This window comes from Equus caballus, chromosome 19 (assembly GCF_041296265.1).
Source record: "Equus caballus isolate H_3958 breed thoroughbred chromosome 19, TB-T2T, whole genome shotgun sequence".
NCBI lineage: Eukaryota > Metazoa > Chordata > Mammalia > Perissodactyla > Equidae > Equus > Equus caballus.
The window spans coordinates 36,445,764-36,467,051 of NC_091702.1; the positions used below are offsets into that span (position 1 = coordinate 36,445,764).

The 21,288-nt window shown below is 38.2% G+C and overlaps 1 protein-coding gene across 16 annotated transcripts in view; it reads left to right on the forward strand.

Annotated features, from left to right (window-relative positions):
- The window catches only part of LPP (LIM domain containing preferred translocation partner in lipoma), a 637,546-nt gene that overhangs the window by 389,789 nt on the left and 226,469 nt on the right, over positions 1-21,288 (forward strand). For all 16 annotated transcript variants that reach the window (XM_023623171.2, XM_023623168.2, XM_023623172.2 and 13 more), the window contains one exon: positions 12,400-13,089. In XM_023623171.2, coding sequence (XP_023478939.1) covers positions 12,400-13,089 — 690 coding nt within the window. The remainder of the gene's footprint in view (positions 1-12,399; positions 13,090-21,288) is intronic.

Genomic DNA, 21,288 nt, shown 5'->3' on the forward strand with positions numbered 1-21,288 from the left:
CAGCCTTGTTTCCTTGAGGAGAAGGTAGAAATTTATGACCTTTTAATTCCTTCCAGTTCTAATACTCTATGATTCTCTAAAGAATATTGTGTATTTTAATGATGCACAAATAAGTCAACGTTATTTCTTCTTTCACAAGAATTCCTTTGTGCCTACATCTGCCCCAGATAACTCTTTTCAGACTGTGTGTCAAAGGTGTCACATTTTAACTTTTACCACTGACACGCAAATTTCAGCAATGAGAATCCCCCTAGGACTTGGGGGTTTCCTGAGAGAAGGAATCCCACTCTTTTAGTCATCTTTTTGTCTTTTAATGGCTTCTGAGTAGCAGTGATAGACTGGAATGGTTGGCCTATTACAGTAGTTGGTGGTAACCAAAAACTACTGAACCATGCTCCTCACCACATTTCCTGTTACCTACAGCTAAGAAACCTAAAATGCATAAACTAACTCAGAATATTTTTTTAAAATTAGATTGAATTACAGAACCCTCTATCATACTCAAATGCTTCTTAGATGGATAACTAAGGGTTTAGCTGAACAAAACTGATGGGGAAAGGAGAAGAGTGTGGAGCAGTTATAATTTAGCCAACTACTGTGATTATTTTATTTTATTAACCATGTCTCATAGCATTTGCCAATAATGCTTTATTGAAATAACTTTCATTCATTGAATAAATATGTGTGGAGTATACGTTTGCTAGTCATTGAGGATGGAATGTTGGATGAGAAAGACAAAGTCTTCGCCCATGTGAAGCTTAGAGGGGAAGAGAACGTTAATGAAAGAATTACAAAACATTGGACAAGGGTTGTCATAAGGGAAGTACAGTCTGTTAGAGAGACACCCGTGATGGACACTTTACTTAGACTTGAAGACTCAAGACTGGCTCTCCAGAAGAAGTGTCTTTCATTTGAAACTGAAGGATGAACACTACTTAGAGATTGGGAAGTTGGAGCAGGTTGGAAAGTGTTCAAGTCGGGCGACCATAGGGTGGCTGGAGTATAGGGTTCCAGGGAGAGAGAGGTAGAGAGGAGGCTACAAAGCAAAGCAGTGGCTCTATTGGGAAAGAATGGGACTTCATCCTAAGAGCAATGAGAACCTTCAGGAGATTTTAACAACAAAAAGCAATGATCTGAATGGGTTTTAGAAATATTCTGAGTGCAGCATAAAGCTTGTACTAGAGGTCAATAAGAGGCCAGTTTTTAAAAGATATATATATATATATAATCATAAGTGTATATGTATGAAATATATATATAATGCAGTAAACTTTAGGGCATCAAGGATAGTGGACTGAACTAGGGTATCAATAAGTTGACGTTGGGAACTGGAAAGATTGGAGGTAATTAGGAGATAGATAGAATCAACAATCTTTACAGTACCAAGGGAAGAAAAAATAGGATGGCCATATTTATAACATTCAATCACATTGCTCTAAGTCTTTGAGATAACTACTAACCTTAAAATATTACTGGTTTAAAAATTTTTGTCAGTATACATATGCACTCATTTTGCTTTTCTTTATAGACTATTGTTTTGAATACATGTTCCCTTGCTTACCAGCTGCATGGCATTCCATCAGATCACTGTACCATGATTTCCCCAACCATCCTCTAATTTTTAAAAAGTAAACAAGAAAGCATAAGTTACAGGCATTTTAATGGCTCTTCATTGCCAGTTTACCCACAAAAATTATTATTCCAACTTCCAGTACTACCAGTCATGTAAAACTACACCTGTGCTATCATATTCTCACCAAGATTGTGTTTTATTATTTCTTGGCTAATTGGTTCAACTCCCAATGGTTTTCACTAAACCACCAGCCTGATTGAAGGAAAGTACATAGGCCCTTGAGATGATGATTCAGTGTATGAGGTCGTTTGCTGTGAAAATAGACTCTTCTCTCACTACATTCCTAGATTATAGAACACACTCAGATTGACTTAACCCTCATCACAATGACATTTTATCCAGTGCCAGCCACATGCATACTAGAGACTAAGTGTACTGTATTATATAGGTATTTATATAAATAGGAGCCTTGGAGACCTCTCAGGTTCAAAACTGATGACTTACCATCTTGTTGGACAGTTATTTGATGGGGGGAAACACTCCTTCAAATGCTGGCTTTCTTGGTTTTAATTTGATGACATGATAGTTTTATGAACAGGTGAGTGCAGGGTCTCACCTGGATCTTTGTTTCTCTGTTTAATCGTTAGGGATTAAGAAATGAGGACCTTCAAGGTAGCATCTTGGTGCTCCCAAATGACTTGATTTTGTTTGCGAAAAAACAAGCTGACATACTGACATTGGTGTCTTCAGTAGTCCAGGGAGAGCTTTTTGTCTTCAAAGTATCTTATACCCATTCTGAAGTGTTGCGAGAATTAATTAAATGGAACAGCTTCTAAGACAAAAACTCCGGAGTGCACACCAGACCATACCGATTTTGCTGTCTCTCCCTCTGACACTATTAAGAATAGCCCCTTGCTACCTGCAGTACATGTTCACAGAGCGCTGCGCTGTGAAATGAACAAGTGCTGATGCAATGCACAGAAGTAAGTCATTTATGTCTGCATCTCTCCGACAAGACTCTGGGGGACTTGTAAGGTGTGTGTGTGTGTGTGTGTGTGATTTAAGTGTCCATCAGTGACTGAAAATTAGTGTATTAGTAGTGTCCCTGTATTGGCAATGATGTTTTGAACTCAGTGGCACCAATTAAAATCCTGTGATTTTAATTTCAAAAGTAATTTTTGAGATCATTTTAACCATTTACCACTTTTCAGCTATCATTTATGAGGTAACTTTTTTCTTTAATGTGGAAAATACAGAAAAATATGAGGATGAAAATTAAAATTTCTATTGATTGCATCAGCTGATACAATTTTAACCTTTTGCAAATATGTTTAAACCATTTAAAATTTTTTACTCTATTCCTTTTTTTCTGTGTATACACACACACCAGTTGGGATACTACAGTATTATTTTTTTGGTATGTGTTGACTATTAAAGTAATGTATATGTGTAATACATTATTAAAAAAGTATATATAGATATATAAGTCTTCCACTGATTAAAATAATAGTTAGAAACTTTGGAAAATAGGAAAAATATATAGAACACCCAAAAATCACTCCCTTAAAATAACCAGTGTTATAAGCTTGAGAATAAATCCTTCTGGCTATGTATATTAAGGGCTTGGAGAAAAGGATGAAGTAATTTTTTTATTGAACAAAAAACAAATAGCAAATAAGGAATGCATGGCATTTTAACTGAAATAGGTAAGCTGTGTTTGAATTGTATCTCGTTGTACAAACTCAGAAACCAAGTCTATCCATTCATCCATCAAGCCTTTATTTACTAAGGACCTACTTGGCCATTAAAACTCATTGGAAATATTCAGAATTTCCTCTTGGAATCACTGGATTTTGAATGTCATTATGTCTTCTTTAATAGAGGAGTAAAAGAACAGCAAACATGTGGACAGGCTCCCCTCAACCCTGTGCCTCATCCAGCTAAGCTCATCTTTTATCTGGATTACAGAGAGACTTTTATTTGAAGAAAAAGATAGACTACTCATTTAAAATGGAGAAGGAGAAAATAACAGTATTCCTATGTCGTCTTCATTATTCAGATGAGGAGTCAATCTCGAGAAGTAATGTGACTTTTTCAGTGTCACTCCACTCTAAACAGTGGCAAAACTGCAATTTTTCCCCCTCAGTTCTAGTGCAAGACACTTCAATAGAATTGATCATCCTCCCTGGTTATATTTATCTTTGCTAGCATCCTTAACTTAGAATGGCAGTTGCAAAATGCACCTCATGCATTACATTTGGCCTACGGAAATTCTTTGTTTGGCTTCCCAGCATTTGCAAAAAAAGTAAGCAAAACTTTAAAGTCAGAAGAGGAACATTGGGTCCATATTTCACACAGCGGTAATCAGCTGGCACAGTATAGCAGCTGCCTTTAGACAGAGTATGAACTCTTTAGCTTTACACAGTCCACGTCACTCTTTGTTTCCCAGATACAGACAGTGAGTATCTTTTACGGTCTCTTGTCCCATTTACTCCATTATTTTTCTTCTAGGAGAGAGGTATTTTTCTGTATCCACATCTGGATTGCATGTCTCTTAAAAATAGGAAAACTATAGGTAGACTGAGGAGGCTTCTTGTTTTTTGTTTTTTGTTTTTTTTACATGAGTCCACTTTACTGTTTCTTTACCTGAGAGAGGTAGGATGGTTTTTAAAACCCCAAATTATGGGCCCAGGCTACCTGGGTTTGAATCCTGGATCTGCCACCTGCTAGCTGTGTAACCTTAGGCAATTACTTAGTTCCTCTGTGCTTCAGTATCTTCATCTGGAAAATAGGGATAATAATAGTTTCTGTCTCAAGGTTGCTTTTGAGGATTAAGTACAAACTGTATTCACCACATAATGTTTACACAAAGTAAATCCTACATGAATGTTTTCTATTATTATACATTTTTTCGATACCGATAGTATTTTAGTTTGTTTTTCCTGCCAGGAAGGATTTACAGACAAAGTAGGTAACTGCAAGGGAAAAACTGTTCATCAGGTCTTGTTCAAATAACTTTAAACCATTGTCATGAGAGTAAAACTGAAGTTGAAATACCAATAATCCTTTCTAACAAATCAACCATCTCCCTTTCCACAGTTTGTCTATTCTTTGTCCACATGGAAATATGATTCTATGTAGCTTCAGTTGTGTTGCACATGTACTTGATTTCACATTCTGTGTTTTTCATTTAACATTTACATTTTCATTTAACATCATAAGTATTTCTCAATGTCATTATAATAGCTGAAATCAGAATGTGATGAAGGGACATTGAGTTTCATATTGCCGTTTATATGTAGGGCCTTAGTTTTTATATACTTTCTCCTTCTGTTACCTTCAATGTTTCCTTTCTAAGCAGAAATCATTTCTGCTCGTCACACTAAATTTTGTCCAAAAAATTGAATTAGCTAAGAATTCTGTGAGTACAGTGACTCTGATTCCATTTGTTTTGTTGTGGCTTTAGCAGCTAGCTTGGTGCCTGACATACAATAGAATTTCAATAAATTTTTAAGGAATAAATAATTTGGGTTAATTAAATGTCTAGATGTCGGGATATTATTTGTGAATAAAAATGCAGAGTGCTATTCCTCAACGTGGCTGTAGAAAAATTTATTTGGATGAAGTGCAGTAATTGAGATTAGGCAAGACTGCGGTAAATGCGTACTCACCATAACAACTATAATTTAGTCCAAAAAGAGAGAACCGTCCTCTTCCCAAAGTCTAACAGTAAATGAAGATAGAATGGGAAAGCTGGTAATCTGTGTGTTTTACCTTGTTTTTAATATAGGGAGGATAATGCATTCTTTAGATTATCCACATTAAATATGCGTTAGTAACAAAATTCTGCTTGATATTTTGGCAAACCCACCCTACATTCCTTAGATTAATTTTTACATTACTAGTCATTGTATTGTTATAGCTAAATCAACTAAATATTACTAGGGTTTGGGATATAGTTGATTCAAAATGTATTTTGTTTCAGTACATGTTGTTAAAGATTATTTTAAAATGCATTAGTATCTTTCCTTTCATGGTAAGTTTATTTAAAATTTATCCCTTGACTATTTCTGTAAGAGACTCGAGCCAGCATGAAGTAGAACTTAACATATACAATATGATCATTAAAATGAAAATAAGCAGCTCAAATGCTTCTTTGAAAGATAGTAGTATTAATCAATTCAAAAAGTAAAGTCATTAAGGGGCTGGCCCCGTGGCCGAGTGGTTAAGTTCGCGCGCTCCGCTGCAGGCGGCCCAGTGTTTCGTTGGTTCAAATCCTGGGCGCGGACATGGCACTGCTCATCGGACCACGCTGAGGCAGCGTCCCACATGCCACAACTAGAAGGACCCACAACAAAGAATATACAACTATGTGCCGGGGGCTTTGGGGAGAAAAAGGGGAAAAAATAAAATCTTTAAAAAAAAAAAAAAAGTAAAGTCATTAAACTATTTAGAGGAAGAGGGAGACTAATGAGATTACTGTAATTAAGCCTGCTTTAAATATATCGCAGAGTTTCTTGATTGTCAAGTAATAAGAGAAATGAGATAGCTCGATTTTGTACATTTGGTTATAATCTGACAAGAAAAATGCATTTTTCTTGGAAGACCATTATTCATTCATTCAAATATTTGCTAAATGTCTGCCATGCGCTACGATATGAAAAAGGCATGGGAAAGCAACAGCAAATGAAAGGGACAGTCTCTAACCCTATGAAAACAGATATATACAAGTGTGATATGTGTAGAAGAAGAAGAGTAAAAAGCGTGCTCACTGTGAGGATTCCAGAGGATTTGGGCAAAGTTTCACTGAGGAACCTGACACTCAGATTGAGACTTACAGAGTTCTTAGGAATTAGCTAGACATAGAATTCAGAGAGAGGTGAGGAAGCACATGAGTATAATCCCTGAGATGGGAGAGAGTCTGGCGCACTGGATGTGAAAGTAAGTCAATGTCAGAGAGTCATAGAACGTGTAACTCTCAAGGAGAAGCAGAAGAGATATATTGTATCCAAATCATTCCCCTAAGCTATTGAAGACTTTTAAGCAGAAAAATTATGTGATTAGATCTGCACTTGAGAGAAATCACTCTGTCTACAGAATGATTCATTGAAGGGGGAACAAGAGTAGACACTGGGAGACCAGTTTGGATTCTGTTGGAGAATTCTTGATGAGAGGTGGTGGCATCTTGGAATAGAGTTACGACAGAGTAAATAGTGAAATGTGGATATATTTGAGAGTTATAGAATTCCCTATTTAGGGAATAAGATCAACAGGATTTAGTACACGAATGGGATGTGATGGAGGGGCTCAAGAAGGACTCCTAGTGTTCTCTTTTGAGCATCCACCTGGGTGGGTGAGAAAACCATACAAAAAGCATGAGAAGCAGATTCAAGGAAAATGATGAAGCAGTTTTTAACGTGCTGAGCCTGAAGAGCATATGAGACATCTGAGTAGACACATGAAATAGACAATTCGATACCTGGGGCTGGCATTCAGAGTACAAATGAATTCTAGGACTAAAAATTCAAGAGAGTCTTCATAACGTAAAAGGTATCTCAAGTTGTGGGTGTGGTTCTAGAGAGAGTTAATAGGAAGAAGAAAGGAGGTCCTATGTCCGATAAAGAGGATCATTATTCTGGGGCCTTTGGGCAATATGTTGACCAATGTCATCAGTAACAATTTTATACAAAGATTAGAAAAGTACTTCTAGCAGAAAGCTGGAAAGATCCTCAGTCCCTGCTCTCACTGTTGAGCAGACATACTAGTTCTTAGCTGCCTATCCCTGGATATGTCTATTTGACAAAAAACAAATCTCTCTCTGTTTAAGACCATGATAATTTGATTTTTCTGTAGTTTACAGTCTGACTTCTTCCCAAGACATAAAACATGCAAGTCAATTATTAAAACATTGTAAGGTAATTGTTTTAATGGAGATATGTCCAAACTCAATTAGGAGTATAACTGAAGGACCATAAAAAGAACCTCTAGGTTCTTCTAAGGCAGTGAAGAAAGACATTGCAGAAGAGGCATCATTTGATCTGAGACTTGAAGAATATGCAGACGATTGCAAGGCAGAAGTGGCTATGTTTGAGCAACAGGGGGGAAACATGGTAGAGAGTCAGATAGAATGGATCAGAGATTGTAGAAGGGGGTTCTACCTGACAGATATAAGTGTATGGTCTATTCCAGTCCCTACATAAGCTTCATATTGTTGGAGTGTATGCTGTGTGTGACGGAGGAGAAAAGGAGGGGGCTAGGCAGGAAGGCAAGGACTAGATTGGAACGACTTTGTAAGGTATATTTTAAAGAAACACACAGAAAGAGAGAGCAGCATAATAAAAAGAGTTCAATACAAGGCAGAGTCATTGGCGATTTGGATCAGCAAAGAGCCAGGGTCAGATGTCCATGTTAGAGAGATCACTGTTGACCATATTGAGGAGGAGAGAGGAGAGGGAAGTGAGGTTAGATGATGGCAATAAATAGCTTGGGGAAGTGATGATGCAGACCAAAACTAGGGAAGAGAAAGTGAGACCGGGATATGAGAAATAATCAGGATTATAAAAAAGATACAGTAGTAGATTAAGTTAGGAGTGTGTGTGTGTGTGTGTGTGTGTGTTTATACATGCGGGTGTGTTCAGGGAATAGATAGGCAGGGGAAAGGGAGAGAGAGAGGCCTGAAAGGTGTTATCCTGACATGGGCAAAAGAAAGTTGAGGGCCTGCTCCCAAAGATGAGTACAAGAGGAGCTCTCGCCCCTTATCTGTTCTTGTCTCATGGCCACAGCCAATTCTGCCTGGTGATGGAGACACCCATTCAACAGTTATTGATTATGTATTAGGCCCTCTACCAGACCATAAACCCCTGGGACACAAGAGACACACACTGTTCATCCCAGGATACATCATCGATTAACCTCACAGAGCTTTACACGTTGAAGGTGCTTAGAAAATAACTAATGGAAAAATAACCACATAAAAAGACTGCTACAGAGATTTAAGTCTCAGAAAAAAAAAGATATATTTATATATCTGTATGAGTGTAATTTTTAAATGTGCTTGATTTTCAAAATGAAAATGTTAAATCATGATAAAGCTTCAAGGATTCCTGCAAAAACAAAAAGAAATGAAATGCCAAAAATAAATACTTGGAAGCGCCAACTAATCCTGTAAGTAGAAAAGATTCACTATGTATTTAGTTGAATATGTGGGCCAGGAAAGTGTTGCCATAGCTTTCTTTAACCATGAAGAACATAAATAAATATGCTTTAAAATGGTTTCTGTTCTTTACCCCTTCCACCTCCAGTGAGGTAGAGGATGTAAAATTGCAGGGGAAAAAATATAGCTAACTGTGCTATTTTCACACACATAGTCAGAAACTTGCAGGCACATACACAGCAGAATTCTTAATAAAGTTATGAGAACCCTCGCATCCCCCGAAGAGAGCTCTACTAGTGAGATGTTTCCTAGAAGAAAGCGATGGCTTCTCAAATCGTGCCCTCATGCCTTTCTTCAAAGACTTTAAGAATGTTTGAAGTGTACGTGTGTGTTCATTCTCCAAGAAAGAGAAATAGAGAAATTTGTTGAAAAGAGTTGCTTCTAAGGAGTCAGTTCTCTATTAATTCTTTTTGGTTTGCTCTATGAATGTGATTAGTTTTCATTTTCAAAACATGTGACTTTTCAAGTATCTGTTTTGGGGGCAGAATTCTTTGCAGCTGCACAGTCTGCCTGTCATTAGCCCAGTTGCCCAGTCACTGTCTCCATTTATAGTTGGGTTTGTAAAGTGTTCAAAATAGGAACTCTGGGTTTCTGCTGATCTTGAGTCATCAAGGAAATGCAAAGCTTTATTTCTTCTTGTATTCAATTCATCCGTGCTGACATTGTTGAAGACTGACATGGTTGGCTAGAGAAATCTGACCGTACATTTTTTTCTAAGTTTGGGCTGACTCTGCCATGCTCTCTACTACAGAATGTCAGGGTCTTAACTGAATATTTATTTAGGAATTTCTTCAGGATATATATTTTAATAAGTTGCTTAATGAGGAAACGTTTCTTTCTAGTGGGTGCTATTGGGGCCACCTTCATGCTGAAAGGAAAGCCTATTACACCAAGACAAGAATCTTCAGGTTGCTTAAATTACAGAAGTAAATGGCAGGTTTGCCCCCTGAAAGGCTAGTATCAAAAAGGAAAAATAGATAACTGTGTTCAACAGCCTCCTGTAACTTAACCGAGAACTAAATCTAGAATTACAAAATCCCTAGGAGACTACAGTTGAAACAAATGATATGTGAAAAAAGTAGCTGTAACAGTCAGGATCCCAACAGAAATGATAGCACCCTGAAACCATTTCCTCCCAAGAAGCTGATTTATAAATGCGTTGTGTAAACAGGCTCATTTGGGCACAGAGAAGCCGTAAGGGACTGAGAGATAATCTGAGGCTAGCAGGGTCAGAGCTCTAGGCTCCAGGGAACCAGGGGAGAGAGTAGGTTTTTGAACCAGGAAGGAGAGAGTGTTGTAGAGGAGAGATCCAGTAGTAGGATCCTACGCTGATCCTAGAGGACCAGTGACCTCCTAGGCTGACAGCTGGGAACTTCACAATCAGATTGACAGAAGAAATGTGACCCAAGAGTGTATCAGTGTCTCCCAAGAGTGTATCAGTGCCATCTTGGATCTGATAATCATGTGTTTTGCCCCCTACCTATTCAATGATAATAGCATCCCCTAGTCACTTTGACAGTAAAAAATATCCGTACTCATTTCCAAACTCCCCTGGTCAGTATTTGGTTTCCTCTCTAACTGAGAACCACTGTATGTTAACCAAATGTCCCTGGCAATGTTGTAATCTTAATCTCTGGATCAACCTAGATCACTGTTAGAAAGCTATATATTTAAATCAGTAGACTTGTATATTGCGGTGGGGGCAAGATGGCTACACACTGTCTACAGCCCCCCGTCCACATTCCAGGCAGAAAAGAAGAAAAAGACAAAGTAGGAATGGATGATGCTTGTGTCAGGAAAGCCCTGCTTTTCCCAGAAATGCTAAGTGGACATCTCCTTGGCCAGAACAGTGTCACCTGGCAAGTCCTACCTACAAAGTAGTCTAGGGAAGTATTTTAAGTGAGTGCACTGCTGGCCTGAACAAAATTGAAGTTCTTTGAGTAATGAGGAAGGGGAGTGGGTACAAGGAAGCAGTCAGCAGCATCCGTCCCGCAGGTATACATCTATAGTGGCTTGCTGTAGATAAATGAGACTAGAGTAATATAAAGTCTTGCATCCTTTCTTCCTATACATACTAGTATTTGCTTGGAAATCAATAAACAGCAAAATTAGGGTGTAGTCATTCATTTGTTGTATCAACAAATATAATCATAGTAACACAGAGCAAAATTAAAGCATTCTGTTACTGGTATATATGCAGATCCCTAATAGACTAATGCCTGAGGATGAACATTTGAATCACCAAGCCTTCCCTAAGCCTTTACTTATCTCCAGCCTAACCAAGGCCTCGTAGTTTGGCAGCAAGGTCTTTACGTCTTTGTGTCCTCAGGACTTTGTTAAGACTTTCAGTAAGTATTTCTGAGTTGAAGGAATGAATGGAACAGAAATCAGGAAGCTATAAAAGGAGGAAGAGGCTGCATTTGAGTTATCACTGGTAAATCACTCTCTGATGGGAATCTTTGATCTAAAACTTAGCTCTCTTTGGTTTTGCCAGAGATGTTTGTTTCTCTCAACACCCTACTTGGCTTTTTTTGTTCCTTCTACTCAGTCCTCCAGCTCTCTTTCTCTAGTTCCTCCTTTTAGCAGTATGGTGAGTAAGTCTTTCGATAGTTTGATTGAGATAGAATTTTTCAATTTATCTATTTTCTTTTATTGCTAGTGATTTTGGTGTTATATGAAAAAAATCATTGTCAAATCTAATGTCACGAAGTTTTTCCACTATGTTTTCTTCTAAGAGTGTTATAGTTTTAGCTCTTATATTTAGAGCTAAAATTTTGGATGACTTTTTGTATATGGTATAAAGTAAGGGTTCAACTTCATTCTTCAACATGTGGATATCCAATTTTCCTAGGACCATTTGTTGAAAAGACTGTCTTTTTCTCATCAAATGGTTGTGGCACCCTTGTCAAAAATCAGTTGATCACAGATATGAGGCTTTGTTTCTCGGTTCTCTGTTCTGTTCCATTGGTCAGTGTGTCTGACTTTATGCCACTACCACACCGTTTTGATTATTGTAGCTTTATAATAAGTTTTGAAATTGCAATGTGAGTCCTGCAATTTTGTTCTTCTTTTTCAAGATTGTTTTGGCTATTTAGAGTCTCTTGAGATTCCATATGAATTTTAGGCTAGATTTTTCTATTTTTGCAAAAAAGTGCCATTGGGATTTTGATTGGGATTGCATTAAATCTGTAGATTGCTCTGGGTACTGTTAACATCTTTACAATAGTAAGTCTTCCAACCCATGAATGTGAGCTGTCTTTCCATTTATTGTGTCTTCTTTATTTATGCAAACTTTTATAATTTTCAGTGTACAAGTCTTTCACTTTTTTGGTTAAGTTTATTCCTAAGTATTTCTTTTTTCTTTTTGATGTTATTGTAAATTGGTTTGTTTCCTTAATTTCTTTTCCTGGTTTTTCATTGCTAGTACACAGAAACAGAACTGATTTTTGTGTTAGTCTGTGAACTCTTAGAGGGCAGGAACCGTGCCTTATTTGTATTTTGCAAAGTTAATACAAAAATAATAATAGCACTTACTAATATTTGTTCATTTACGTATTTTTATTTTTCATTGGCAGTAATCTTTGTCCTTTTTTTTCTCTCTCTCCCACCTTAGGGCTCTACTAGTTCAACAGCCTCTCCTCCAGTCTCCACCCCTGTCACGGGACACAAGAGAATGGTCATACCAAACCAACCTCCTCTAACAGCAACCAAAAAGTCTACATTGAAACCACAGCCTGCACCCCAGGCTGGGCCCATCCCCGTGGCTCCAATTGGAACCCTAAAACCCCAGCCTCAGCCAGTCCCAGCCTCCTACACTACGGCATCCACCCCTTCAAGGCCTACCTTCAATGTGCAAGTGAAGTCTGCCCAGCCCAGTTCTCATTACATGGCTGCCCCTTCACCAGGACAATTTTATGGTCCAGGGCCAGGGCCCCAGGGCTATAACACTCAACAAGTTCCTATCTCTGGGCAGGGCCCACCTCCTTCAACCCGGGGAGGCATGGATTATACATATATTCCACCACCAGGACTTCAGCCTGAGCCTGGGTATGGGTATGCCCCTAACCAAGGGCGCTATTATGAAGCCTATTCCCCAGCAGGGCCTGGCTATGGGGGCAAAAATGACTCTGATCCTGCCTATGGTCAACAAGGTCACCCAAATACCTGGAAGCGGGAACAAGGCTACACTCCTTCTGGAACAGGGAACCAGAACCCTGCTGGGATGTATCCAGTTGCTGGTCCTAAGAAGACCTATATTACAGATCCTGTTTCAGCCCCCTCTGCACCACCACTGCAAGCAAAGGTAAGAAACTCATTAACATAGTGTTAGAAATAAAGGGACACCTGTCTTGGCCTGTGTTCCCCAGAAATCAGAGGCTAAGGCAAAAGCATATGTGCTACTTTTATTTTATAGAAAGTGTAATCCCGTGGAAACATGAGTGAAGCTGGAAAAGGGGGAGATCCTATTTGGGGATCTGGGGCTATGTTACCAATATGTCCACTCTTTAGTATCAAGTGCAACTAATTGTTCAATCTTGAAGGATCATCTTCCAAAAGACTATGTAAATCGTAGCAGCTCAGGACAGTCTTGTTCGGGGGGAGGAAGGGAACATAAAGTATCATCCAGTTCTTGTCTCCTATTGGTCAAAGCTTCCCTCTGTGGATCAGAAACTTACTCACACTTAGATAGTGTATTTACTTGGTGCTAAATAGATCTGTAGCATCTCATGCCTCAGCAGGGACAGGAAATCCGCAAATCTGGAGGTGAGAGGTGTGCAGGGCAACATGAGGTGAGCTGCTGTCAGGTTCGGCTCGTGTGAAGGTGGTCAGAACCCAAGCAAAGTTGGTACCACAGGGGCTGCTGGGGCAGAACAAGTGGCCAGGGCCCAGGAGACACATGAACAAGGGGACCTAAGAAAATACAGGCACCTTGTCTAGTTCTTTGGTGAAGGGGCCACAGTATGATGGCACTTGTTTATTACCCCTTGTTTATCCACATTAGTGATCCTCCAGGAAGAATCTTATTCTCCAGGCTTTAACCTGGAGGGGCAATCATTAAAATTATTAGGCAATTTAAAAAACACTTTTATGAGAGTTATCTTTTTTGTTGTTTGATTTCATTGCAAGCATGTATGTCTTTGAAGTCAACACATTCAGTTACTTCCTATGAATAGGTAAGATATAATACTACACAGACCTACTCACTTATGACTTAGATTTTCCATGACAGTAATAGAACCAATATGATAATCTTTTCTCCTACCATGACAAGAAGAACCAAGGAGAGTTACTTGCAAAGGGTGAGATGGAGAAACCAAGCTAGTTTCCAGCCATTGGTTTGGAACTGAGTCCTCCTTCCCTTTTAGTTAGAGCTGTGAGAAATCAAAGATTGAGGAACACTTGATTAGCTAGAAGTTGAGGGGTAATTTGGGGAGATGGGTTGGATAGAAGGTTGGGCTACACACTTTTTTTTAATCCTTTACACATTTGAAATTGTCAGTTTACAGACATATCCATTCACATTTTCAGCATTTTAACAAAAATTTGTCAGGTCCTTGCTCTCTGAATAAGGTGTTTACTAAACCACTATTCTCACATGAAAGCATCTGCTCTGTTAATGGTACTCCAAATGAGTTTTGGTTCCTTAGAGGAAAAGAACCCTTCCCAGCAAGTGGGGCCCATGAGTAGGTGGAGGCATCCATCAACCTTATGAACGCCCAGTACATGAAAGTGGGCTCGCCATGATCATTTCCAACATAGAAATTCCAAGTTAAAGTGTTGTGTTTTCGAAACATTACTCTTAGAAGGCCTTTCTTTCCAAAATCTCTTTCTGAAAAGAAATATTATTAAGGGTTTTTTTGTTTTGTTTTGTTTTGTTTTTAAATAAAGTGTCTCCAAAACAGCTAAGCTGGACAGTTTTGCCGTTTGTTAACATTATAGTATATTTTCATTAGTCCCTCCTGGCCCCAAAAACAACCAGTTCAGAAAAAATGGAGTTAGTCAACTTTTTCTTACTTTGCTACAACCGCAACAAATTCCCCTACTTAAATTAGATTAAAAGTTTAGTTTGGGATAATTGCCATCAACGCAACTTCAAAGAGGTATGCAGTTTTGCCCTTTCCAAAGCAGCCTGACTGACAGGATGGCTGAGTGATGTTCCTAAGGGAAAGAGATGGGCCCTGAGTTGTTTTAAGGATCCCGTCACCCCACCTGGGGAAACAGACATGGGACAGTGCAAACGAGCGTCTAGGTGGAGGGAATAATATGGTGAGAAGTACTGAGACAGTCTTTGTGTTTCTTGTTTTCCCATCAAGTCACTGGGCACTCTGGATGGTCTCTCTTCAACATTTGGAACCAATCTAGTGGTGCAGGAAAAAGAATTAGCAAGACCTAGATCTAAGATGTTAGGTCCAGCCACATCTCTAGCATTTGGTCTGTCTTCACCAACCTACTCAGGGTGATGAATGAACTTTTATTAACCACTCACCAGAAAGCATGAAACTTTATCTTCCTTTTTATTAGAGTAATTATCCAAGATGATCGATTATATTTTTAAGGATTCTGGATATCAGTGAATTTCATGTCATTTTTTAAAAATTTTGAAATATTTGTTTCTCCACAGCGTCATGTGTTTTAACATCATATTGTGCATTTTAAAAATGAAAATCAAATCATGTACTTTTCACTGCAGATATTAAGGAGAGTGGTTAGAGGTTGATATTTAGCCATCTGTCTGTGTTTGGGGAAAGGGGAAAGAGGCTGACGAAGCTACAGATTGTGTGTGTGTTGCGGAGGCATTGGTGGATGAAGGGGTGGGCTCTTCCACAGTTGGTCTTTGAGCAGAACAATGCCGTATTCAACTGCACCTGTGCACAGAGGACCTTATTGTCCCAATATTGACTCTGCGTGGCTTAATGATGTGACTACTGGCTTGAGAAATGAGCTCCTAATTCTAAGCCCAGTTCCGCCATTGACATTCCTCTTTCAGCTTGAGGAAAGCCTCTCGACCTCTTTCTGTCACGTTTCTAGCCTCAGTAAAGTGTAATGTCATCCTTGCTAATTAATTAATGATTGCAAAGAGCTTGGAAATTTCCAAGGGCTGAGTAATTGCCAAGTGAGGACTATTCAGCTTTTTCACTGGCTTCCATTTATTTCCAATCTTTTAGTCACTGATGGAAAACTTACCTTCGTGCCTTAAAACAATTATCTTTTGTTACATTGAGATGTTCTAAGGAATTTGGCATTTAACCCATGAAGGAAAAAGTTTTAAAAAAATGAAACAAATGAATCTCCCCTATATTTGAGATGAGCTGCTTTCATTTTCCCACATCATGGGGGGCTCGTGATTGTATTTGTCTCCCATGATGTGCTGAGCAGGGAATTTGCATGCTAATTGACCATAATATGTTTCCTGTACCATCTGAGCTGAGTTCCTTGAAACATATTGTTAAAAGCAAGTCTTTATAAGAGAGAAATGTTCTCTTCTTACTGGAAATCCACTTAAAGACACAGTAGAATCTTTCCTCTTTGCTATTTATATAAAAGCTAATATCTGCTAGTTGCTGTGCAGTTCACAGAACTCTTGTCTTTTGTGTTATCTTCCCATCCCTGTGAGGTGGGATATGTATTTTCTCCAATATTCAGATGAGGTGAGTTAGCTTGAAAGCCCCAGAGCCAGGACCTGGAGGCCAGTCCTCACCCTCATGTCCACAATGGCAGGGCAGTTTTAGCACTCATGTCTTTGTCATGAACCTAATCTATGTCAGCCTCAGTTCCATTGAAGAGACAGGTGTTTGCTCTGTAGTGTGTGAAGAGCACAGGTGCTGTGATCTCAAGAAACCTGTAGAGGCCCACCTAGTGTAGGGGTTAGGTTAAATTTTAAAATCATCTGTTATTAAAATTTCCTTGGAAAATCCTTCAGGAAGGTGAGACCTTGGAGATCAACAAAACACCTTTCAATAAATCTAACACAAAGCTTTTCTTATCCAAAGTTAGAACAGATCACTGCTTTTCATTTAGTTTTTGAATCTGGGGGATATTTAATGGGTCAGAGAAGAGAGTAAAAGTAATGAACTGCCGGAGTCAGTGTTGAAGGGTCCCCAAGACCTGTAAATTGTTATGATTAAGAAAAATTTTGAGAATGTTGACATAGTAGCATTTCAAACATTCAAGTAATATCAAAATGTTTAAATTTTTTATTGTGGAAAAGAGAGGGGTGTATTTATTAGGTGTACTGCAGAGAATTGGTGGCATTTTGGAGAGAACTATCTGTGGTAATCCTTGTGCCAAATATCTCTCAATTTCAGAATCAGAGAAACAAAAGAGAAGAGATGGTTAGAGTGGGGAGAGAGATGGATGCAGTTGTAGCCTCCGGTCAGGTGCTAAAACCTGAGTATGTGTAAAGATGAGAATGGAAGAAATTACTTGAGAAGACCAGTGACAGTAATATTAGTAATTCCCCTTTGTACGAAGTTTTTCTGTTTCTAGAGTGCTTTGTGGAGCTCATAAAATCCGTGAGCGTTAAGCACAGATAGAGGTTTTTGTCTCTCTTTTACTGATGAGAGTTCAAAAGCTCAGTAATGAGAGTCGCTCACCTAGGTCAGGTTCATGGGAGAGCCACAATTCCAAGTCAGGTCTTCTGACGATTGTCCTCATGCTTTCTCCCTTGTCAACCATGGATGTTGGCATGCTTTGGTGTTTGAGTGGTGGGAGAGCCATGTCAGCATCACCAACCACTGAACATGGCTCCACTATGGCCCACATCACAGGCACATATATAAGTGGGCTCCGGCTGTCATTGTGCACTGTCATGAGATCAACAGTTGGAGGGGAAGCACCCGTTAAATTCCTGCTGGACACCCAGTCTTGGGGCCATGGGGCTATACTTCCTCTTCCCCATCATCTGTGTACGGTTTGTTCCCCTTCTTTTTACCTTCACAATATCTCAAATCTATTTTCTTGTCTAAATCCCCATGCTACTGTCCTAGTTTAGGTGTCCTCGTTTCTCACCTGAGCCATTGCAATAGCCCCTTAATGGGCATCTCCATGTCTAGTTTCTCTTCACACCCGTTCATTTTACACATATGAACAGTAATCTCTCTACCATACAGCTCTCCCCTTGTCATTAATTGCCCTTTTTAAAAACCTTCAGGAGTTCCCAGCCAGTTATGGAATGAGCTAAAACTTTAACTGGATTTCCAGTTTTATCTCCCCCTTTAAGCATCCTGGCTGCCAGCCGAGAAGTTATTTTCTAGTTACTTCTCATCTCTATAGCTTTTCTCATGGATTCCTTCTTCCTGGAATGCCTTCCCAGATCTCCTCCAAATAAATAAAATATTTGCACATCTAATGTGACCCATTAAGACCAAGCTAAAGTGTTACTCTCTCTTGAGAAGCCTTCTCCTCTTTCTAAAATCAAGTTGTACATAGTGTCATCCTCTTTTGTGGAAGTTTTCACTCTTACTATACAGTCATGCACCCTATAGCAAGGTTTCAGTCAACAACAGATAGCACATATGAGTGTGGTCCCATAAGATTAGTACCATACAGCCTAGGTACGTGGTAGGCTATACCATCTAGGTTTGTGTAAGTACACTCTATGATGTTCACACAACGATGAAATCACCTACTGACACATTTCTCAGAATGTATCTCTGTCGAGTGACACATGACTGTACTAGAGTCATTTACGTACCTGTCTTCCACTAAGCCGTGCCCCAGCATATATTAGGCTCTAAGATTTAGAGGATAGAGATGGTATCTGCACAACTCTGTTTCTTCCAGAGTAACTAACAGTATATAATATATCCTGAGGAAACTTCTTGTATCCTACTAAAATAAGGAGCAAGCTCTGCTTTGGAACTTAAGAGGTTTAGCAAAATGCTGAAACCCAAACCTACTCCACCAAATCAGTTTAGGAAACCTGAGTAACGCAAACATTGTCACGTTAGCAACTCAGTATCCAAAGTAGCTAGATAATTTCTCATGTTCACTGTTGCCCTATCATTTGTCTGGGATACACGCGTGTGTATGTGTGTGCTGTTATGTACACAATCTTTTTTACTTTCTTCATTTGCCAGTCATCCGTGGAATTTATTGATTTATATTCTTTAATTGACTTTTTGAGGTTTAATTTACAAACAGTAAAATGTGCCTATTTTAAATGCAGAAGGCAGTGAATCATTCAGAAATGTATGCACCTGTGTAGCCACCATCACAAACAAGATAGAGAACATTCCAAATACTCAACAGAGATCCCTCATGCCCTGTAGCAGTCTATCCCCTTTACCCTCAGCCCTAGGCTCTAACATAGATTATTTGTACCGTTTTTAGAATTCCGTATAAATAGGATTACATAGTATGCACTCTTGTCTCCGAGCTTCTTTTACTCATTATAATTTTTTTAGATTCATTTATGTTGTTGTGTGTTTCAATAGTTCATTCATTTTTATTGCTAAGTAGCGTTCCATTCTATGGATATGCTACAATTTGTTTATCCATTCACCTGTTTTGGGGCATTTATTTTTTTTTCCATTTTGAATTATGAATAAATCTACTATGAACATTTATGTACCAGTCTTTGTATGGATATAATTTTCATTTTTCTTGGATAAATACCTAGCAGAGGAATTGCTGGGTCATGTGGTAGCTATTTAACTTCATAGGAAACCGCCAAAATTTTTTCATAAATGTACCATTTTACATTTTCTTCAGCTGTATATGAAAGGTGCAGTTGCTCTCCAATCTCGGCAACACTTGATGTTGTCAATCTTAGTTTTAGCCAGTTTCCTGCTGCATAGATGTATCTGATTGTGGTTTATATTTACATTTTCCTTTTGACTAACAATGTGGAACACTTACTGTTCTTGCACTATTGACCATTTGTATCTCTTCTTTTGGGAAGTGTCATCAAGTTTTTGGCCCATTTTTTAATTGGATTGTTTCTTTTTATTGAGAGGGGTAAGAGTACATTATATATTCTGAATAAATCCTTAGATGTATGCATTGCCAATATTTCTTCCTAGTTTGTGACTTTACTTTTCATTTTCTTAATGTTGTTTTCTGAAGAGCAGAATTTGTAATTTTGATGAAGGTCAATTTATCACTTTGATCTTCTATGGTTTATGCTTTCTGTTTCCTTACATATTTTTGCCTCCTCAGAGTCACAAAAATTTTATTCTATGCTTTCTTTTAGATGTTTTACAAGTATATTTAGGAGTATAATTCACTTCAATTTAATTTTTATGTATTGTGTGAGATAAGGGTCAAAGTTCATTTTTCCCCCATTGGGATATCCAGTTTTTCCCAGCATGATTTGATAAAAAGACTCCTTTCTTTCATTGAAATACCTAAACACCTTTGACAACAATCAAATATATGTGGGTCTATTAGGACTCTATTCTATTCCATTAATTTATATATCTATCTTTAAGCCAGTGACTTTCATAGAAGATCTTGAAATCAGGCAGTGTAAGTTTTATGTCTTTATTCTTCTTCAAACGTGTTTTGATTATTCCAAGTCCTTTCTATTTCCATATAAATTTTAGCATCAGCTTGTAAATTCCCACACAGTAGCCTACTGTGATTTTGATTGAGATTTTGTTGAATCTATAGCTCAACTTAAAAAGAACTCATTATCTTAACAATATTGACCCTTCCAATCCATGAACATGATATCTCTCTCATTTTCTTTATGTTTTCATTAATTTCTCTCAACAGTGTATTGTAGTTTTACACATATTTTGTTAAATTATCCCTAAGCATTTCATGTTCTGGATGCTATTGTAAATGGTATTTTAAAAAATTTCAGTTTGTCGTTGTTTGCCATTAGTATATGGAATATAATTGATTTTTGAATGTTGACCTTGTATCTCACGATCTTGTTAAATTTAGCAATTTTACTACCTTCTTTAAGACTCCTTAGTCTTTTCTACCTTACCATTTCATCTGCAAATAAATTCTTGATTCAGTTTTTATTTTTTTTATGGATATGAGTCTATCCATCAACTTCCTGTGTCTGGAAGATTTGCTTCTTGATTGAGGAAGAAGCAGTTTCCTACAAATTTGAACAATGTAAATTGGAAAAAAATAAATCTGTACTCTCTGCTACTCTAGACTAGCCTGTTGAAACTGTCAGACATAGAAGTCACCTTCAGAATCATTAGGCCATACCCCTTAAATTTATGGATGAGAGAACTGAAGAGTTACAGTGACTTGAAGAGTTAGCTATACAATTAGAAAGTGGCACATTTGAGTAGAAAACGAATGCTTTTTTCTATACCACAATTCCTGTCTGCATTGGTTAAGGAACGGTGAGATGGGAAGTATAAAGGACCTTTAAAAGGTTTAATAACCATAGCCCAAAGGAGCTTATCTCCTAGCTTTAGACCTCCACAACAGTTTGTAGGGCCTCTTAATGGTAGAAAATGGCTATCATTCTAGTTCTCCTTGTTCTGTCTCACAGTTGTTCCTGTGGAAAACTTGTACTTCGGGTCTATCTGAC